Genomic DNA, 19,059 nt, shown 5'->3' with positions numbered 1-19,059 from the left:
ACATATTCTGATGCTTAACATGTGCAAGGCCCGACAGTCGATTCTTAGCATTGCAAAAGAAGGAGAGGGGTATATATATACTTTGAGATAGAACAGAGGTTTTTTTTTTTGAGACAGGGTCTCCTTGCAGCCCCAGTTGTCCTGGAACTCACTATGTAGACCAGGCTGGCATTGAACTCACAGAGATCTCCTAGCCTCTGCCTCCGGAGTGCTGGGACTAAAGGTGTGCACCACCATGCCTGGCTAGAATAGAGTTTTTACTAGAGACTTCTAAGAAATTACTGAGTATCCTTATTTATGCATTTCCAAAGAAAAACTGTCATTGGTTAGTCTAATAAGTTCCCAAGGTATCTGAATTATTATCAGCCATCTACTTGAAAAACAAAACAACAAAAAAACTACACCAAACTAAAGACCAAGATCTCTTTAATCCCAGCACTGGGAAAGTAGAGGCAGGAGGCTCTCTGTGGGATCAAGGCCAGCCTGGTCTACATCGTGAGTTCCTAGCCAGCTGGGGCTACAGGGAGACACTGTCTCAGAAAACCAAAAAACAAAAGAGAATAAGAAAACAAAAAACCCCTAAAAAATCCATACAATTAGAATCAATATACATATGCATGCACACCTGAGTGAGTATACACACATCTTCTTCTAGTGCAAAAACAGCTTTGCATCCCCAAATTATAACTGTAATCAATGGTCAAGAGACTTTTTTTGAAACCTGACTTGAAATTTGCTGGAACTTTTCTTATTAAAACAAAGAACTCAAGAACACTGTCAGCTCTAAAAAAGGCATCAGGCTATATATACTTGTATTTATTCTGAAACCTAAGGAATATGATTCTTCAAATAATTAAACCCAGTTGGGCATGATAGGTAGCCTACTTCTTTAATCTTAGCACTGAGGAGGCAGAGGCAAGGCAGATCTGTGTGAGTTCAAGTCCAGCCTGGTCTAAAGAGGGAGTTCCAGGTGAATCAGGCCTGCACAGTGAAACCCTATCTCAAAAACAACAAAAAACCCCAAACAAAGAAACAAAAAATTGAACCCCTGTCAAAAGTCACTTATAGGGACTAGGAATATAGCTCAGTAAAGTGCTTGCCTAGTGCACTTGAGAGCCCTAGGTTCTAGTCTAACATCCAGGAAAGCCAAGGGTTTCACTACTGACCTTATTAAATATAACCGGATACAAGATATTCACAGATAGTATGAGCTCTCCTTCTTCAATCCTGTCTGCTGGATTTTCAGGTTTCTTTCCTATTGCATGAGATTCCTGAAGAAAGAAAACAAGACCTTGAAATCAAACACTCTAACTCAGATAAGAGGCAGTCATACACGAGGAAAATTGTGGGATATGCATTTCTCAGTCCTTTGAGACTACAGCAAAGAGCCATTAGTGAGGGCTTGACTCAACTTACCTGAATAGTTAAGCCTCCATAGGCTTAGTTTCATCTTCTATAAGAAGAGACTCCGCCCCCCAGAATTGTCTCTGGGAATGTGTACATAAAACACATATTAAGATACAGGGTGCTACATGCTTAGCAACTGATGATAAAATGACAATATGAACTAATTATTTTTTTAATTTTAATTTTATTTACTTTTAAAAAAATTTTATGTGTATGCGTGTATTGCCTGCACATAGGTAACTGCACTTGTATTGTGCAATGCCCGTGGAGGTCAGAAGAGGCTGTCGGATCCCCTGGGACTGGAGTTACAGACAGCTGTAAGCTGCCATGTGGGTGCTGGGATATGAACCTGGGTCTTCTATAAGAACAACCAGTGTTCTTAACTGCTGAGCCATCTCTCCAGCTGCATGAACTAATTATTTTAACAATAACATTTCCAGTTACTAATCCTTGTTTTCAAACTTTAATATCCTTACAGAATCAGTTTTAACAGATGAAGTTATAAGTTGAACATTCTACTTGGGGTTATAGTGGACTTAGAAGTAAGCATGCATCACTATCACATCTTTAATATACCATATTCTTTATATATATTTAATAGCTATACAGTAAAGGCCACTAAAGTGTAATAGTTAAGAAATAAAGACGAAAAAATAACCAGGGGTGATGCCACACAAGAGTAGGAAGCCAGCTCTGTTTACTGAAGCAACCATCCAGCTGAAAAGATATAATGTAACCAACTACTTTGAACTCTGGAAATGAGACATTTACAACAGCCAGAGGAGGGTTTGGAGAAGGGAGAAGCAACTAATCTTTCTAAAGTAAGTACTATGTGCAAGCCAAATACCTCTCCTCATTCCCTCCACCCAACTTCAGTTTCAGCTTCTGCTCCTGGAACAGCAGAGCAGATAACAGGGACTCTTGTCCTTAAAATGTGGGGCTGTGTTTTGGTTGGTCTGGTGATGCCCTATGGGCTTGGCTAGATACTTGCTTTGATATGGCCCTGCTGGCAGCATCTGACATCAGCATCTACTCGGAGATTTAGACAAATTTTAAAGTATTTTTAATTTTCGAAGCCAGGCATTTAAGAAAATCTTTGTCAGGTCACTGACTAAATACAGAGATAATAAAATAGAAATGTCAACAGCCACACACAACTAATTTGCACAACTACAAAACAGTATGGAGGAGCTGGAGAGATGGCTCAGTGGTAAGAGAACTGGCTGCCCTTGAGGGCATGTTCAGTTCCCAGCACCCACATAGCAGCTAACAACCATCAGTAACTCCAATTCCAGGGGATCCAATACCCTCTCTGGCTTCTGTGGACACTGAGCATACAGATGCACTTACATATATATATAGGCAAAACACTCATAAACATAAAATAAAGGCCAGGGATGGTGGCACACATCTTTAATCCTAGCACTTGGGAGGCAGAGGCAGGTGGACCTCTGTAAGTTCAAGGCCAGCTTGGTCTACATAGGGAGTTCCAGGCCAGCTGGGGCTACAGGGAGACCCTGTCTCAAAAAGACATTTGTGTGTGTATATGTGTGTGTGTGTGTGTGTGTGTGTGTGTGTAAATTTTAAAACCAGTCTGGAAAGGTAAAAGAACAAAACAACAAAAAGCAATGCCTAGTTCTCAACAAAAACTTACAAGATACACAGAACGGGAAAATATGACTCATTCATCGGAATGTAAGAATTGCATATAAACCAATCTTAAGGAAGCTCATTAAAAACACATTATAATTTTTCCATTTTCTTGTAATCAGGAAAAATAAAGACATTAGAAGCCAAAGTACAATACAGCTTTCAAATCTATGTAATTATTACCAGTGCTCTTTATTTCTTTTGAAATAAACTAGTTAAAGAGGTTAATTAGGGCCAGCAAGATGCCTCAGCAGATAAAGATGCTCGCTGCCAATCCTGATAACCTGAGTTCTTGATCCCAGGAACCCATATGGTGGAAGGAGGGAACTGACTCCCAAAAGGTGTCCTACGACTGCTATACATGTGCCATGGCATGTGAGCATGCACACATAAAATGAATGTGAAAAACAATAAAATAAGAGATTAATTAATTATTCCTACAAGCCGATGCTAGACTTTTATAACGAGAAGCCTGCTGAACAAAAGCAAATAAAACAAGATGCTAAGTCAGCATCAAAATAGGCTCAATGAGCTAAAAGAAACCATGACAAACTAGACCAGGTTCCTCAGCTGGTTTAACAGACTATTTCTCAACAGAAATAAATCATGGAGACAAGAAACAAATGAAATGGCACACTTCAAACTATGAAAGAAATATAGTCAGCCAAGAATTCTGCATCTACCAAACCATCCTTCAGGAATGAAGGGACAAATGAAGACATTTTCAGATCAGCATAAGCTGAGCCACTACTAGTCCTAGTAGACCTGTTCTGTAAAAAAATGCCAGAGTTCTTCAGGTTGAAATGAAAGTATATGACAGTAACTTGAAGCCATCAAAAGAAATCAAGAGCATCTGTAAAGGTAATTACGTAGACATAAAAGCCATATTATTCTTTTGGCTTCTAATGTCTTTATCCTAATTACTCAAAAATGGAAAAACTATAAATATATGCTAATGGACACACAATAAAGATATAATCTGTAATAATATAAAAAGAAAAGGGCTGGGTTGTAGCTCAGTGGAAGAGCAGTTACTTAATGTGTGCAAAGCCCTGGGTTTAAGCCCTAGCAGAATAAAATAAATTAATTTTTAAGCTTTCAGGAGTAAGGTTTAATTGTATTCCATAAGATAACCAGAAAGAAGATACTTTCAATATATACAGAAAAGGAAAGAAGAGGGAACTGAGTAAAAGGTGCCATCCAGCAGTAATATACACTATTACAAACCTACTGCTAACAACATAAAAATTCACTATATGAAAATAAGGACATAATGGAAGACCAGAGGAACAAAAGCCATGTAAGGCATCCAAAAGCTGGACAGCAGTGGCAGAAGGAAACCCTTTCTTTTGAGACAGGATCTCACTATGCAGCCCTGGCTGGCCTGGAACTCTATGTAGACCAGGCTGGCTTCTAACTCACAGAGATCCACCGGCCTCTGCCTTCCTAGTGCTAGGATTAAAGGTGTGTACTACCACAACAGGCAACCCTTTCTTATCAGTAATTAGCATAGTTATAAATGGATGAAACTCCCTGATTAAAGGGCAGGCTGGCAGACTGGATTATAAAAACTTGATTCATTTATATACTGTACAAGAGACTCCTTTTAGATACAAAGACAGGCTGAAGGTAAAAAGACAGAAAAAGATATTTCATGCAAATAGAAAACAAAATTGTTGCAAGCTATATTACTGACAAAACAGACTTTTAAGTTTAAAAAGATTATGAGACAAAGAAGAGTATTACCTATATATTGATAAAAGGTAGAATTAGCTCTGCTTTTCCTTTGAGGATGTGGCCCAGGGTTAGCTTCAAACTTGCATCCAGCAATGAGACATACAATTACAAACATATTGCCAGTAACAGAATCTTGAAAGATATGTAACAAAAGCTGATAGAATTAAAGAAAAAAACAAGAGCAGTTCTATAATAATAGTTGAAAACTTCATTATTTTGTTTACAATAATGAACTCAGGCAAGATTAAACAGGCAGTAGGACACCGCTGAGGACAAAGGCTAACAGATATGAGCAGGGGCCGCACTCAACAATAGCCTTTTCAAATACACATGAACTATTCTGTAGGACAGACTCCCAAGTCTTAAACAGAAAATCAGAAAAAGGTATCTTTTCTGATCACAACTGAATAACACTAGAATCAGTAAGAGGAAAATTGAAGAGTTCACAAATTCATAGGAATTAAAAGAATACACCAGTACAGGCAGGCACTGTAGTTCTATGCCTATTACACTAGCAGTGGGAGAGCAGGCTGAGGCAGTAAGATTATAAGACTGAGGCCAACCTGGGCTATACATTTAATGGAAAAGACAGAAAACCTTTCCTTTAATATCAGCAACAAGACAAATGTGTACTTTACCTGTCCCCTTTATGACACTAGCAATTCTAGCCAAAGAAATAAAGGTGGGAGGAAAGATGACTGAATTGAAAAAGAAGAGATGAAGTTATCTCTGTTAACAAATGACAAGACCTTACCAGTCCAAAATCATAAAGAAACTACAAAACAAAAACAAAAATAGCAAGAAGTCAGGTACAGTGGTGCCTGCCTATAATCCAGCACTTGATGGAAGGAAGATCAGAAGATCAATGTCCTCCTTAGCTACCTATCAAGTTTGAAGCTAGCATGGGCTTCATGTAATTCTGTCTCAACTCCACATCCTCAAAGAAAAAGCAGAGCTAATAAATTCTACAAAGTTGCAGGGAGGGGGGATATGAATTGTGCTTGTCCCACTATTTAGCCACATAAAGCCCATCACCTATTTCTGAAGCTGCTGTCTCTAAAGTGCCTTTTCGTTATGCTTTTTATCAGTCAGGACTGGATAAATCATCAATAGTTTATGTATAAAACCTAAAATTTTATATTAGTTTGAAACTTTGCTCTTCGAGAGCTGGGTGCCTTGCAGCCCATCTGGTAGCGAGAATTCTCTGCAGTGGTACACTGATCTTTTGAAGTTTCTTTCCCCATCCAAACATTACTTTTAGGTAAAGTTTCTATGAAGTGTGCGTTCTGTAGCTCACTAGTTTAAAATGTTCTGCTGTGTGACCTGAGGTTGGTAGGAGAAAGAAAACTTCCTAGTGCAATTGCTTTTATACTTAATATTGATGTGTCTTTTTGCAATGAGAACCAACCCCCCCCAAGAAGAAAAAAAAAAGCTGTATTTCTCAACACCATCAACAAATAATCAAAAAAATTAAGAAATAAATTTCGAACATCATCATCAATAAGAATAAAATACTTAGGGATAAAATTTAATTGTTATGTTTGAGTATGCCTCCAAAAAGTCCATTCTTACCATGTCAGTCTAAGGAGGTGCCATGGAATGATGAAGTTCTTATAGAATTTGAAGGTATTCTCTCAAAAGGAATAAAGGTATTTCTTGTGAAACTTTGGTTAGTTCCTTTAAGAGAATTATTCTAAAACTCCGAGCCTGGTCTACAAAGCATCTCTCTTGTTTCCTGCCTGGTAATGGGATTCCGATGCTACAACATATACCCCATAACTACATTCTGCTATGATGTAACAGACAAGAGGGCCCCAACTAGAACTCAGCTAACACTGGTGCCATGCCCTTGAACCTCCAGAACTGTGAGCTAAACAAACCTTTGTTCTTGATAGTCTATTTAACTTTATAATACTAATACTTCATAACACTAGTGAAAGCTATGAATTCATACAGTAATGAAAAGTCAAATAATATACTAACTAAGGAGATGAAAGTCTTACACTAGGGGCTGGAGAGATGGCTCAGCAGTTAAGAGCACTGACTGCTCTTGCAGAGCACCCGGGTTCGATTCCCAGAACCCACATGGCGGCTATGAACCATCTTTAACTCCAGTTCCAGGGGAATGCGACACCCTCTTCTGACCTCCATGGCACTGCACAACATACATGCAGGCGATACACTCATTACACATAAAATAAAAATAATAAATAAGATATTAAGAGAAAAAAAAGAAAGTATGCCAGGCGTGGTGGCGCATGCCTTTAATCCCAGCACTCGGGAGGCAGAGGCAGGTGGATCTATGTGAGTTCAAGGCCAGCCTGGTCTACATAGTGAGTTCCAGGACAGCTGGGGCTACAGGGTGAGCCTGTCTCAAAAAGACTGAAAAAAAAAAAAAAAAAAGTCTTATACTAAAAACTACACAATACTTACTGATGTAAGAAATAAAGAAGATTTAGGGGGCTGGAGAGATGGCTCAGTGGTTAAGAGAGCTGACTGCTCTTGCAGAGGACCTGGGTTTGATTCCCAGCACCCACATGGTGGCTAACAGCCATCTGTAACTCTAGTTCCAGGGGATCCGAAGCCCTCTTCTGACCTCTGTGGGCCTTGCACAACATGGGTGCACTTACACACATGTAGGCAATACACTCATACACATAACAAAATATTTTTTAAAAAAGAAAGGATGGTCTTGAAAGTCAGAGGCAGGTGGATCTCTGTGAGTACAAGGCTAGTTTGGTTTACATACTAAATTCTAACCAGCCAACATTACACAGTAAGACACTGCCACAAAAAGAAAAAAAAAAGTAAAAAGAGAAAAAATAAAATAAAAATAAAAAGAGGGGAGAAAAGGAAAAAGATCTTAATAAATGATGCTGAAAAAAAAAGTCAACATAAAAAAATGAAAGTTAGCCAGGTGTGATGGCGCACGCCTTTAATCCCAGCACTCAGGAGGCAGAGGCAGGTGGATCTCTGTGAGTTCAAGGCTAGCCTGGTCTACATATTGAGTTCCAGGCCAGCTGGGGCTGCAGGGAGACCCATCTCAAAAAGACAAAAAAAGAAAGTTAAACACCATATATAAAAATTAACTCAAAGTAGATAAAAGACCTAACCTACAAAGCATTTTAATTAAAAAAAAAATTTTATTATTTTTATTTTATGTGTATGTGTGTATTGCCTACATGAGGTAAGTGCACCTGTGTCATGCAATGCCTGCTGAGAACAGAAGGAGACTGTCGGATCCCCTGGAACTGGAGTTACGGACAGTTGTTAGGTGCCATGTGGTGCTGGGATTCAAACCTGAGTCTTCTGCAAGAACAATCAGTGTTCTTAACTGCTGCACTTAGTCTTTGTGTGGGTATATGCACATGAGTGCAGGTATCCTTGAAGCAGGAAGAGAAAGTCAGATTCCCTGGAGCAGGTGTTAGAGGTAGTATAAGCTGCCTGGATAGGGGTTCTGGGACCTGAACTTGGGTACTATGGAAGAGCAGTATGTGTTCTTAACCACTGAGCCATCTCTCCAGCTCCTAACCTACAAACTAAGATGCTGTAACACTCTACAAAGAAAATAACAGTCTTCATGATACTGGCCTTAGCTATGCTTTTTTAAAAAAAAGAAAAAAATTTCATTGAGAATTTCATACATTCATATAAGGTGTTTTGATCAAATCCATGCCCACTCCCTCCCCTCCAACTCCTCCCATATCTCCCCATCACTTTTTTTCTGATAACTTCATGTACTCTTTCTTCTTCTTTATTTATTTGGTTTTTATGGGGTTTTTGGCTACTGTAACATTCCCCCTCTGAAGAGGTAACCCTAAAATTTTTTAAGGATTAGATAAAAGCTCCCAAATATTTTTGACATTTTTGGCCTTTGGAATGGAGTAGGTTGCTAAGAGGCCAAAGGACATTGTAAGTTTTAACCAAGAAACTGGCTACTTTTCTTTGGGGGTTTTCTTTACCCCTAACTGCCTAGCCAATTCATACCTCCTATTATCATACCATCCTCTGAAGAGGTTACCCAAATTGCCAATAGGGAATCAGGATGCAGACTGCTCTGGCTTCTTCCATGCTGAACAGGGACACAGGGTGTGGCAACTGGAGTACCCCTTCAGTGGGTCTATCTAAAAGACTCCCAAATTGCATAACTCTATCTCTAGGGGGAAAAAACATCCTTGAATCATGAATAGGAGATGTGAAGGAGAAGTAAAGGCAAGAGTGCTTTACTCTTTACAGTAATTTAGCTGTGCTTTCTTAAATATGCCAATAGCACAGACAAAAGAAAAATGGATATTCTGAATCTCATCAAATTTTAAAACTTAAAACATAAAAAAAGAATGAAAAAAAAAAAACAGGTACTGTGGTGCATACCTTTAATCTCAACACTCTGAAGGCAGAAGCAGACAGAGCTCTGTGAGTTCCAGGCTAGCCTGGTCTACATAGCAAGTTGTAGGGCAGCCAGAGCTACATAGTGAAACCCTGTTACAAAGAGACAGAAAAACGCAATTCATAGAATGAGAGAATATATTTTCAAATCATAAACATGATAAAGGTCTAGTATTCAGAATATCCAATAATGAGACAAAGAACTTCTTAACTGATCAAGAACTGGGGAAAAAAAAAGAAACAACAACAGGGCGGGCCTTTAATTCCAGCCCTTGGGAGCAGACACAGGCAGGACCCTGTGAGATCAAGGCCAGACTGGTCCCCCCCCCTCCGCAAAAAAATGGAACAAATAGTTCTCAAAGAAAATACACAAATGATCAATCAATAAAAAGATGTTCAGTATCATTAACCATTAGGGCCACACAAGTCAAAATTACAGTAAGATATGATTTTATGTCCACTAGGTGGTTATTGTAAACAAACAGAAAATATGGACTGGAAAGAACATGGAGAAACTGAAGCCTCATGAATGACTAGTGGCAATGTAAAACACACATCTTTTATGGAAGACCAATAAAGTTAACACATGACTACATGTGAAAGACCAATAAACTATCACATGACCACAAATTATTAAACACAGAATTACCATATGGCCTAGTAATCCCACCCCATATGTGTTATAAAAAGAACTGAAAAGAACCTACTTGTACTCTAATAGTAGCAATAATTCATAACAACCAAAAATTAAAAATAACCTAAAAAAATCCATCAACATATGAACAGATAGGTGATGAATCCACATAACAGAAGACTTTATTCAGTCATAGAAAGGAATGAAGTTCTAATCCATGCTACAACATGGAAAAACCTTTAAACTTTACATTAAACAAAGTCATAGAAAAAGAAAGATCTTGTATATTCTATTTACATGGGATATTTAGAACAGGTAAGGTCATACAGAGAGAAAGTAGACCTGAGGGGACCGGGAAAGGACACTTAGGAGTTATTCCTTCCTGGGTATAGAATTTCTGTCTGGTATAATGAAAAAGTTCTAGAAATAATGATGATTGCTAAACATCATTATGAATGTACCTAATGTCACTTAAATTTTTTTAACAATTATATTTATTTTTATTTGTGTGTGTATACGTGTATGTATATGTGTGGCTGAGCACATGCCTAGGTAGCGGTCAGGGGACAATCTGTAGGCTGCAATTCTCTCCCTCTACCACGTGGATTCCTCATCAACCTATCAGACTTGGTGGCAGCTGCCTTTACCCACTCTGCCACTTTGCCAGCCTCAACATTACTTTATCAAACCCTTAAAAATGTGCAAAAATATTTTCATTTTCTTTTAGTTTTTAAATTTTCATTGCTGCAATTCACAGTACATAATACAGGGTTATATAAGGGCACTTTCAAACAAGTATTAATACAAAATGTACTGAGTGTATGAGTGTATTCTACCCCTATATCCTACCCTCCAAGGGCCTTGCTATGCAGACCACACTGGTGTGAAAATTATAGGGATCTTCTTGCCTGTCTCCTTCCTGATTGCTGATACTACAGGCATGTACCATGCCCAGGCAAAATAATATTTTGTTATGTAGTTCTACCACAATTTGTTTGTTGTTATTTTGAGACAGTCTCATATATAGACCAGGCTGGCCTGGAAATCACAGAGATCCGCCTGCCTCTGCTTCCTGAATACTGGGATTAAGGGCATGTGCCACCACGATTTGCACTATGAGGCACCCAGCAGTGTCTGACATATGCTGCTTTGGAAGCCATCATCATGTCTACTAGCTCCCGATTCCTTAACACTCTTCACTTGTCTTAGGGTTTTACACAAGAAGTAATCAATTAAGAATACAGTTAAAGTAAAATCAGAACAACAAAAAAACAGGAATAGGATGGTAAACAGGGATAAATTTAGTTTAACACTGACATGAGAAACCAAACTAAGAGAAAAAAAAAAAAATCAAAGGTCTGAAAGAGTGGTCACTTGAGTACTGCAGGTCATTTTCTCCAAGTAGTTCAGTCACACTCAGTCAATGGCACACTCAGCTTACAGTTTCATGGAGAAGCATGGGAAGATGAGACTCTTACCATTTCATAAGCAAATGTTTCTTGTCTGCAGGCTCGATCTATTGTAATGGTTTCTTCCCGATATTCCAGGAGCCCCTTCCTAATACTGTTGTAAACACAAGAAAAATAAAACAGTCAACACTCTAAGTCAGGATCTTATTACGTAGCTCTGGCTGGGCTGAAACTCACTCATGCAGCCCATACTGGCCTAGAACTCAGAGATGCCCCTGCCTTGGTCTACTGAGCCCTGGGATTAAAGGTGGGCACCATCAGACCTGCACAAGGTCAACATTCTTTACTGAAAGCTTACTTAAAATGTCTTTAATATTTAACTTTTTGGTAGTTCTGTTTGTTGTTCTCAATCCTAGGAATCAAACCAAAAATCTCAACACAGAAGGCAAACACTCTACTAGTGAGCTACATTAACTAGGCCCAACCTTTTAAGTTTTTATTTTGGACTACTTTAAAACTTAAAGTTATAAAAACAGAACCAAGAACACACCTTTATCTCTTGCCCAGATTCCTCTAACTCTTCTATGATCACAGAATTATGAAGAACAGTAATTAATACGAGCACAATGGTTATTAATTATAGATGTTTTCTAGAGTTCACATAACTTTTAATTTACTGCTTTCTGTTCTTTTTTTCTGTTCCAGATTCCTTCCTAGAATCTTACCCGTGCAGTATTGGTTATTTTTCCTTTGTCTCTTCAAGCCCATTAGTTTCTCGTCTTCTTGTCTTTTACGATCCTGACGCTGTAGAAGAGTGCTAGTTGACAGAATGTCCTTTGAGTGACTGCAGTTTCCTTGTGAATGCTGTAAACAGCATTTTGCAAAGCAGCAGCACACTTGGTGCAGCATCCTTCAAGTTTCTGATGTCACATTATTGATGATGCTTGCTCAGTTAAGTTTGTTTGCCAAGTTCCTCTACTAGAAAGAGACTTTTTCCCTATAACATTTATTACTGTGGTAAATGCCTAATAGTGATTCTCTCTTCACTAGAATCCATTTGTGTATCTGATCATTTATATCAGTACAAACTCACTCAAACTCATTGATTCCAGGAGTTAAGTCTAAATCTATTCATTATTTTCCTGCTCAAATTGTTCTAGCTTTAGTCATAAGGCACTCCAAGTTGGTTCCTGGGCATTCAACAGGCTCTGATCTTTTATTAGTTTTTGGTAGGGGAGGGTGGTAGGGGAGGGAGGCATGCACTCCTTATTTTGTGGAACCACAAGACATTGGAGGCTCATCCTGTACTTTTCCTATCCAAACCCCTGGCATCAACCATTCTAGGAACCTGAGTTCCTTTATTGTTGCTTTGAGATAAGGTCTCATGTAGCCCAGGCTGGTCTCAAACTCACTATGTAGCAGGGGATGATCTTGATCCTGATCCTCTTGTTTCTACCGCCCAAGTGCTATGATTATAGATTTGTACTATCAAGCCTGAATTGGAGAGATTTTGAAACCAATATCCTGACACTGTGTGTTATTATTATTGGACTTATTGCTTCTAATCTTCCCAGCTGAGACAGGCAAAACATAGACAATAGCCCATGCACATTCTGTTATATATTTACTGTTATATGGATACTTTGTTGTGGATGTAGTATATACATGTACGGGCACATGCACACAAAGGTGTATGCATATGGAGGCAGGGGTTGACAATGGATGTCTAGCTCTACCTTTTTCCATGTTTTTGAGACAAGGTCTCACTATACAGCCCTGACTAGCCTAGAACTTGCTATGTAGGACAGCCTTGAACTCACAGAACTCCACCTGCCTCTGCCTCCAAGTGCTGGGTTTAAAGGTACGCCACACCTGGCTCCACCTTGTTTTTTGGAGACAGGGTCTGATCCTGAATCTGAAGCTCACTGATTCAGCTAGACTAGCTGGTCAGCAAGCTCCCAGAATCCTCCTCTTTCTGCTTCCTCTGTGCTGAGATTATAGACTTGTACCCCTGCCCCTCAATGGATGCTGGGGATCCACCACAGTCCTCAAGTTAGCACTGAGTGACTGAATCATCATCCCAGACCACTATATGGATTTCTCCAAACTCAAACCACATGATTCTTTAATGTTCAGTTTCTCATTCTCTTTCCACAAGTAAGAAAACCAACTCTCAAGATTGGTACCCTATTATTCATTCAAGTCTAATAAATACATAAAGCAGTTTCAGAATTGCTGACCTTCCATCCTGTGATAAACATTAGCTTATAAATATTCTGTCTTCCTCAGCCTCGTATTACTATCAAGATATAGACTTAAAGTTAGTTCTTTCTTCCCATCTTCTTCAGTGCTCTTATGTTATATATTTGTAAAACATCTGGGCACACTTAGTTTTTGTGTTCTATTTTGGCCTGATCCACTAGCATTCTGGCTGGTGTCGTCTGACTACTTCTGGGACACGTGAATGACAGTGAGAAATGCTACTATGGCTCAAGAGTCAAGAGTGGCATGCCCTTTCGGTCCCTACTGATCTACTCTGTCCTTCGCTTCTTTCTGCCCCTTTCCCACCCACTGAACCCCTGCAGACAACCCCTCTCTATAGTTGTTTACCAGGCTTCTTCTGTTCAAGTCAACAGATACTTGTACATTTATCTCCTGTATCAGTCTGAGGTCAGTTATGAGAACAGAACAGTAATTTGAATGGAGAAAGCTTAATCTGAAGAACTTTATTTCTGGGAGTGATGGTTTAATCTCAGCACTTGGGAGACAAGAGGATCATTGTGAGTTTGAGACCAGCCAGCCTGGACTACACAGTGGGCTCCTTGACAGTCTGGTAAAATCCTTTGGTTTTCTTTTGTTGGTTTTCTTTTAAAATGACCAACTTCAACATAGGATTGGAGCAATGAGGCACTCACTGGCAGAGAAGCAATAAAAGGAACTCTAACTACTGTATGATAACAGCAGATGTAAAGGGCATCCTACTCCTAGGGCTGAGAAAAATTGCCCAGGGAATTCCCTTCTCCCTCCACACGGAGACCCAGGCAGTTATAGAGAGTCTGCCTAGACTTTGCTGAGTGGCAGAAATGCTGCTGTAGTGGAAGTCAGACCTTGAGGGAAGTGGATGCTGGGAAAGCTGCTGGGCAATGGGTGTGAGGGCCTGCATTGCAGGCTCTGGCACTGGCGCTGGGAAGGCTGTCTGCACGAAGGGGTTCTGCTGAGTCAGCATTTCAGAACAGGAGGCACAGCCTTACCTCAGGCACTACAAGGTCTCTCCACTGACCTTTACTTACACTGCTTAATGAGTGTCAATTCACAAAGAAAAATATTTAAAAGGTTAAGGTTCATTTTTACAGAACAGATAAAGAAATAGGTAAGTTTGTAGATAAGGGGGAATGAATTATACCTAGCACACCTCTCACAGGTTAGCATGTGCTCTGTTTGTTCACTAACATATCTTGGAAATCACTGAATTCACCCTTCATCAGCCTTTACTATAGCTTAGGATATTCCATCGTGTGGATTTACCATGTGTGCTGAATACTCTCCTCTCCTGTACATGTATTTAAGATATAATAGATACCTTGCAAAGTGCACACAGTGGCTCACATCTCACATCCTGCACTTCGAGGCTAAGGCAGGAAGACCATGAGTATAAGGTCAGCCTGGTGAGATCCTGTGCAAAAAAAAAGCAGTATGACAATGCATGGCCTCATATTCTTTGTTTATAATCAAGCATGTGTTTGTGTGTGTGTGTATGTGTGTAGATGCCAGAACACTCTTGGGTGTTCTCAGAAGCCATCTACGCTGTTTTTGTGGGGGGGGGGTGTTTTTTTGTTGTTGTTGTTAAGACAGGTCTCCCTGTAGCCCTAGCTGACCTGAAACTCGCTATGTAAACCAAGCTGGACTTGATCTCAGGGAGATCCACCTGCCTCTGCCTCTGCCTCCTGAGTGCTGGGATTAAAGGTGTGCACCACACCAGGTTTGCCCTGTTCTTTTTTTTTTTTTTTTTTTTTTTTTTCTTTTTTAAAGATTTACTTCATTTTTAAGTATGTGTATGTGTCTCTGTGTGGGCATGTGCATCTGAGTGCAGGTGTCCATGGAGTCTAGAAAAGGGTGTCAGATCTCCTGGAGCTGGACTTACAGGTGTGAGCTGCCAGATGTTGGTGGTGGGAACCAAACTCATCTTCTGTAAAAGCAGTTCTGGGATTAAAGACCTGTACCACCACACCTGGTTTGTGCCTCAACTTTGAACAGTTTTTGTATGTAGCTCTTTGTGGTAAATACTCCAAACTCACAGGCTACCTTTTGGCATTATTTATAGTGCTTCTGTCATATAAACATTTTATCATTTTCTCTCCACTTTCTGTAAATTTGAGTGTCAGTTTTACTGTACCCAAATCTGTATGCTTCCTTCTCTACATTTTGATCTTTGGAGTTTATTATCTCAGGTACAGAATTATACAAAATATCGCTATGTATTTATGATTTTCTATTCTGTTTCATTGCTGTACTTATCTATTCATGAGATATTCCTGTTTTAATTAACTTGAAGGATGACCTTGAACTCCTGATCTTCCTTCTGTTCCACCTCCTAAGTGCTGGGACTATAGGAATGTACACTATGCTGAGATCACTCCAAGTACATTTACTATCTGATAAAACTATTGCTCCCTGTCACTACTCATACCTACAGTCTTCCTAGCCATTCTGGTGTGTGATTTTCCCTACTAACTTTATTATTGGGGCTGGAGAAATGGATCAGCAGTTAAGAGCACTTGTTGCTCTTCCAAAGGACCCAGGTTTGGTTCCCAGCCCCCACATGGAGGCTAACAGCCATCTCCATCTGTAAGTCCAGTTCCAGGGGTTCTGAGGCCCTCTTCTGGTCTCCCCGGACATTGAACACATTGGTGCAGGCAATACATCCATGTATATACACCCTCCTCCCAAAACCTTTATTATCAGCTTGTGTAACTCCATAAAATAATCAACACTTTCATCAATACCTTATTGCAGTTACATTGTATTAGGAAGAACTGACTCATGTTTAATCTTGCTACTCAAGAACAAGTCTTCTGACTCTTTGAAGACTGTATTAAAATTTTCCTCACATAATTTCTTATTAAACCTATTCCTGAGTATCTAACCTTCCTTTAGTCTATTGTAAATGGAATTTTTGCTACTATGTTGTTTCATTTTATTGCTGTACATATGAAGGTTATTGATGTCTATGTATTAATTTTGTGTCTTATCTTTTTTCTATTTTACTTGGATTGGGAGGGGGGGCAAGGTCTCCCTGTAGCCCCAGCTGGCCTGGAACTCACTATGTAGATCAGGCCGGCCTTGATCTCTCAGAGATCCACCTATCTAGCTCCCAAGTACTGGGATTAAAGGTGAGTGCCAGCATGCCCAGCATTTTATTTGTATTGTTATTGTGTGTGTGTGTGTGTGTGTGTGTGTGTGTGTATGAGCATGTATGCCAACAGTTGGATGGAAGACAAAGGAGTCAGTTTTCTACTTCCCCAATATGGGCTCCAGGGATCCAACCCATACTCACAGAGCTAAAGCAAGTAAGTCCAAACATTAAGCAAACAAACAAACACAACAGTCATCAGTCACCGTTGAAAAGGCTCTTACTCTGAAGCCCAGGCTGGCCTGGAACTCACCATGCAATCTGCTGCATGCTGGGATTACAGCCATGAACCACCACACCATGCTCAACAGTTGAATTTAAGTGGACTATGTGGAGAACAATACTATACTCTTATTATTTTTTATTTATTATTTTTACTTTATGTGTATGAATGTATTGCCTGCATGTGAGTGTACCTGTGTCATGCAATGCTGCGGAGGTCAGAAGAGGGCTTCTGGTTCCCCTGAAACTAGCTGCTATGTGGGTGCTGGGACTCGAACACGGGTCCTCTGCAAGAGCAGTCAGTACTCTTAACTGCTGAGCCATCTTTCCAGCCCCTATACTCTTAACTTTCAAAGTACAATGTGAAAAAATTGTTCAGATAAATGGGGGGGGGGCTGAAGAGATGGCTCAGTGGTTCAGAGTACTGCCTGCTCTTGCAAAGGACCCAGGTTTGATTCCCAGCACCCACATGGCACCTAACAATTGTCTTTAACTTCAGTTCCAGGGGCTACAACACCTTCTTCTGACCTCCTCAGGCATTGCACAACACGGGTGCACTTAGGCACATGCAACCAATACACTCATACACACAAAAATAATAAATATTTTTTGATATGTGGGAGGGGAGGTGGCGGGGATGCTGGAGAACTGGCTCAGTGGTTGAGTGCTGGCTGCTCTTGCAGAGGACCTGGGTTCAGTTCCCAGCACCCACATGGTAGCTAACAACTGTCCATAACTCCAGTTCCAGGGGATCTGACAACCTCTTCTGACCTCTGCAGGCATGGCATGACAGGGGTGCACTTACATACATTCAGGCAATACACTCATACACATATAAAAATATTTAAAAAAAAAATAGCACGGAGGCTTGCAGTGTAGTTCAGTGGTAGGCAGCATGCTTCTTCTTCAGCATCCAAAAAATAAAATAAATAAACCATATAACAAACAACATCATCATACCATAAAGTCATCAGGTCCGTGTCCTCTGGGATGACTTCCGGATCTTCACCTTCTTCAAGGCATCTCAACTTATCAAGGCTTAAAAAAAAGCAAAACTTTACAGTCAGCCACACATTTTGCGTACAGCGAGTCGGAGCTTGTTCTAAATACGCCGTTGAATAATTAAGTCAGATGAAATCCATCCGACGGGTTAGAGGAGAGGAGGCCAGAATTCCAGACAATGGCTTCTGTGCCAATATTTTATAACGAAAAGGATGTTCGCTTGAGGACTGTGAAATGGAGAAAGACTACTGCAAGTTAGTTTCATATTTTCACCCCCACGAAAAGCACTTTCGGGGAAATTTAAGTAACATACCCACCAGGACCCCCAAGACCGAGGTTAATCGGCGTTTTAACGATGCTCTGATTGTCTCCTTCAGCCTCAGCCAGGTACTTCAACTGTCAAAGTGTCAACAGCTAATATACCAGTTACGCCAACAAGCGCCTTAAACCTCAGCGAACATAAAAGTCTTTTATGCAGCTGCCATGTCCCTTTACTTTCAGAAATTGCACATTCGGAACCCAGGACCTCTTCCGGGGTTCCGAAGAGGAGGTCAAGTGTAAACCGTAGGCCCTCACCCAAGGGTCCCGGGAGCGCAGGGGCGAAGCTGAACCCCTGGGCTGCGCACTCACCCGCACACCGCTCTCAGCTCGGCCGCTGCCTCCAGGCTGCAGCCCAGATCCCTGGCCACCGCAGCATCCTCCTGGCCGGGGTCGGGCGGTGCGGCTGCCGGCGACTCGCTCAGCGACAAGTCCCCGGCCCCAAGCCTGCCGCGCCACAGTTCCCCGAAGGCTCCCACGTGGAAGGCGCGCGTGTGCAGCTCGGGAAGCTCGAACTCCGGAAAGCTGGCACGGCTGGCACCCGAGGAGAGGAGCCGCCGGGCACCCGCACCACCGCCCTGCGGGTCCTCGGCCATGTCTGCCGTGCTCCCTTCCGGCAAGAGCTGGCAAGCGGGCCTCGCAGGGCGTGACGGGATTTGTAGTTGGGCGTGGCGCCTGGGCAGTCCGCGGTGGCGTGGATAGGTACTTCAAACACTACATTTCCCGGCAGGCTGCGGAAGCCACTTGGGCGAGGCTCGGTCGCTCCAGGGCAGGGCTGGGCGCATTGTTCTCTCATCCTGGGAAGAGTGGCCATGGCTCTGGGTGACCCAGACTAGACAGTCCGGGTTCTGGGACCCATTCTTCCTTGGAGGCTCTTTCTCTTA

General features: G+C 41.0%; 1 protein-coding gene across 4 annotated transcripts in view; it reads right to left on the bottom strand.

Annotated features, from left to right (window-relative positions):
• Positions 1-18,804, bottom strand: part of Snapc3 (small nuclear RNA activating complex polypeptide 3) — a 35,490-nt gene extending 16,686 nt beyond the window's left edge. For all 4 annotated transcript variants that reach the window (XR_003850300.1, XR_003850301.1, XM_029565761.1 and 1 more), the window contains exons 1-4: positions 18,488-18,804; positions 17,816-17,893; positions 11,293-11,377; positions 1,167-1,271 (exon numbers count right to left, since the gene is read on the bottom strand). Coding sequence is in view for 2 of the 4 variants with exons in the window: in XM_029565761.1 (XP_029421621.1) it covers positions 1,167-1,271; positions 11,293-11,377; positions 17,816-17,893; positions 18,488-18,771 (552 nt within the window). In the remaining 2 variants the exon portion in view is untranslated. The remainder of the gene's footprint in view (positions 1-1,166; positions 1,272-11,292; positions 11,378-17,815; positions 17,894-18,487) is intronic.
• Between the last annotated feature and the right edge of the window lie 255 nt (positions 18,805-19,059).

The sequence above is a fragment of the Nannospalax galili genome, unplaced genomic scaffold (assembly GCF_000622305.1).
Source record: "Nannospalax galili isolate Female #2095 unplaced genomic scaffold, S.galili_v1.0 scaffold98, whole genome shotgun sequence".
Taxonomy (NCBI): Eukaryota; Metazoa; Chordata; class Mammalia; order Rodentia; family Spalacidae; genus Nannospalax; species Nannospalax galili.
Note: the sequence above shows the minus strand (reverse complement) of the source record. Positions and strands in the feature narration are given on the sequence as shown.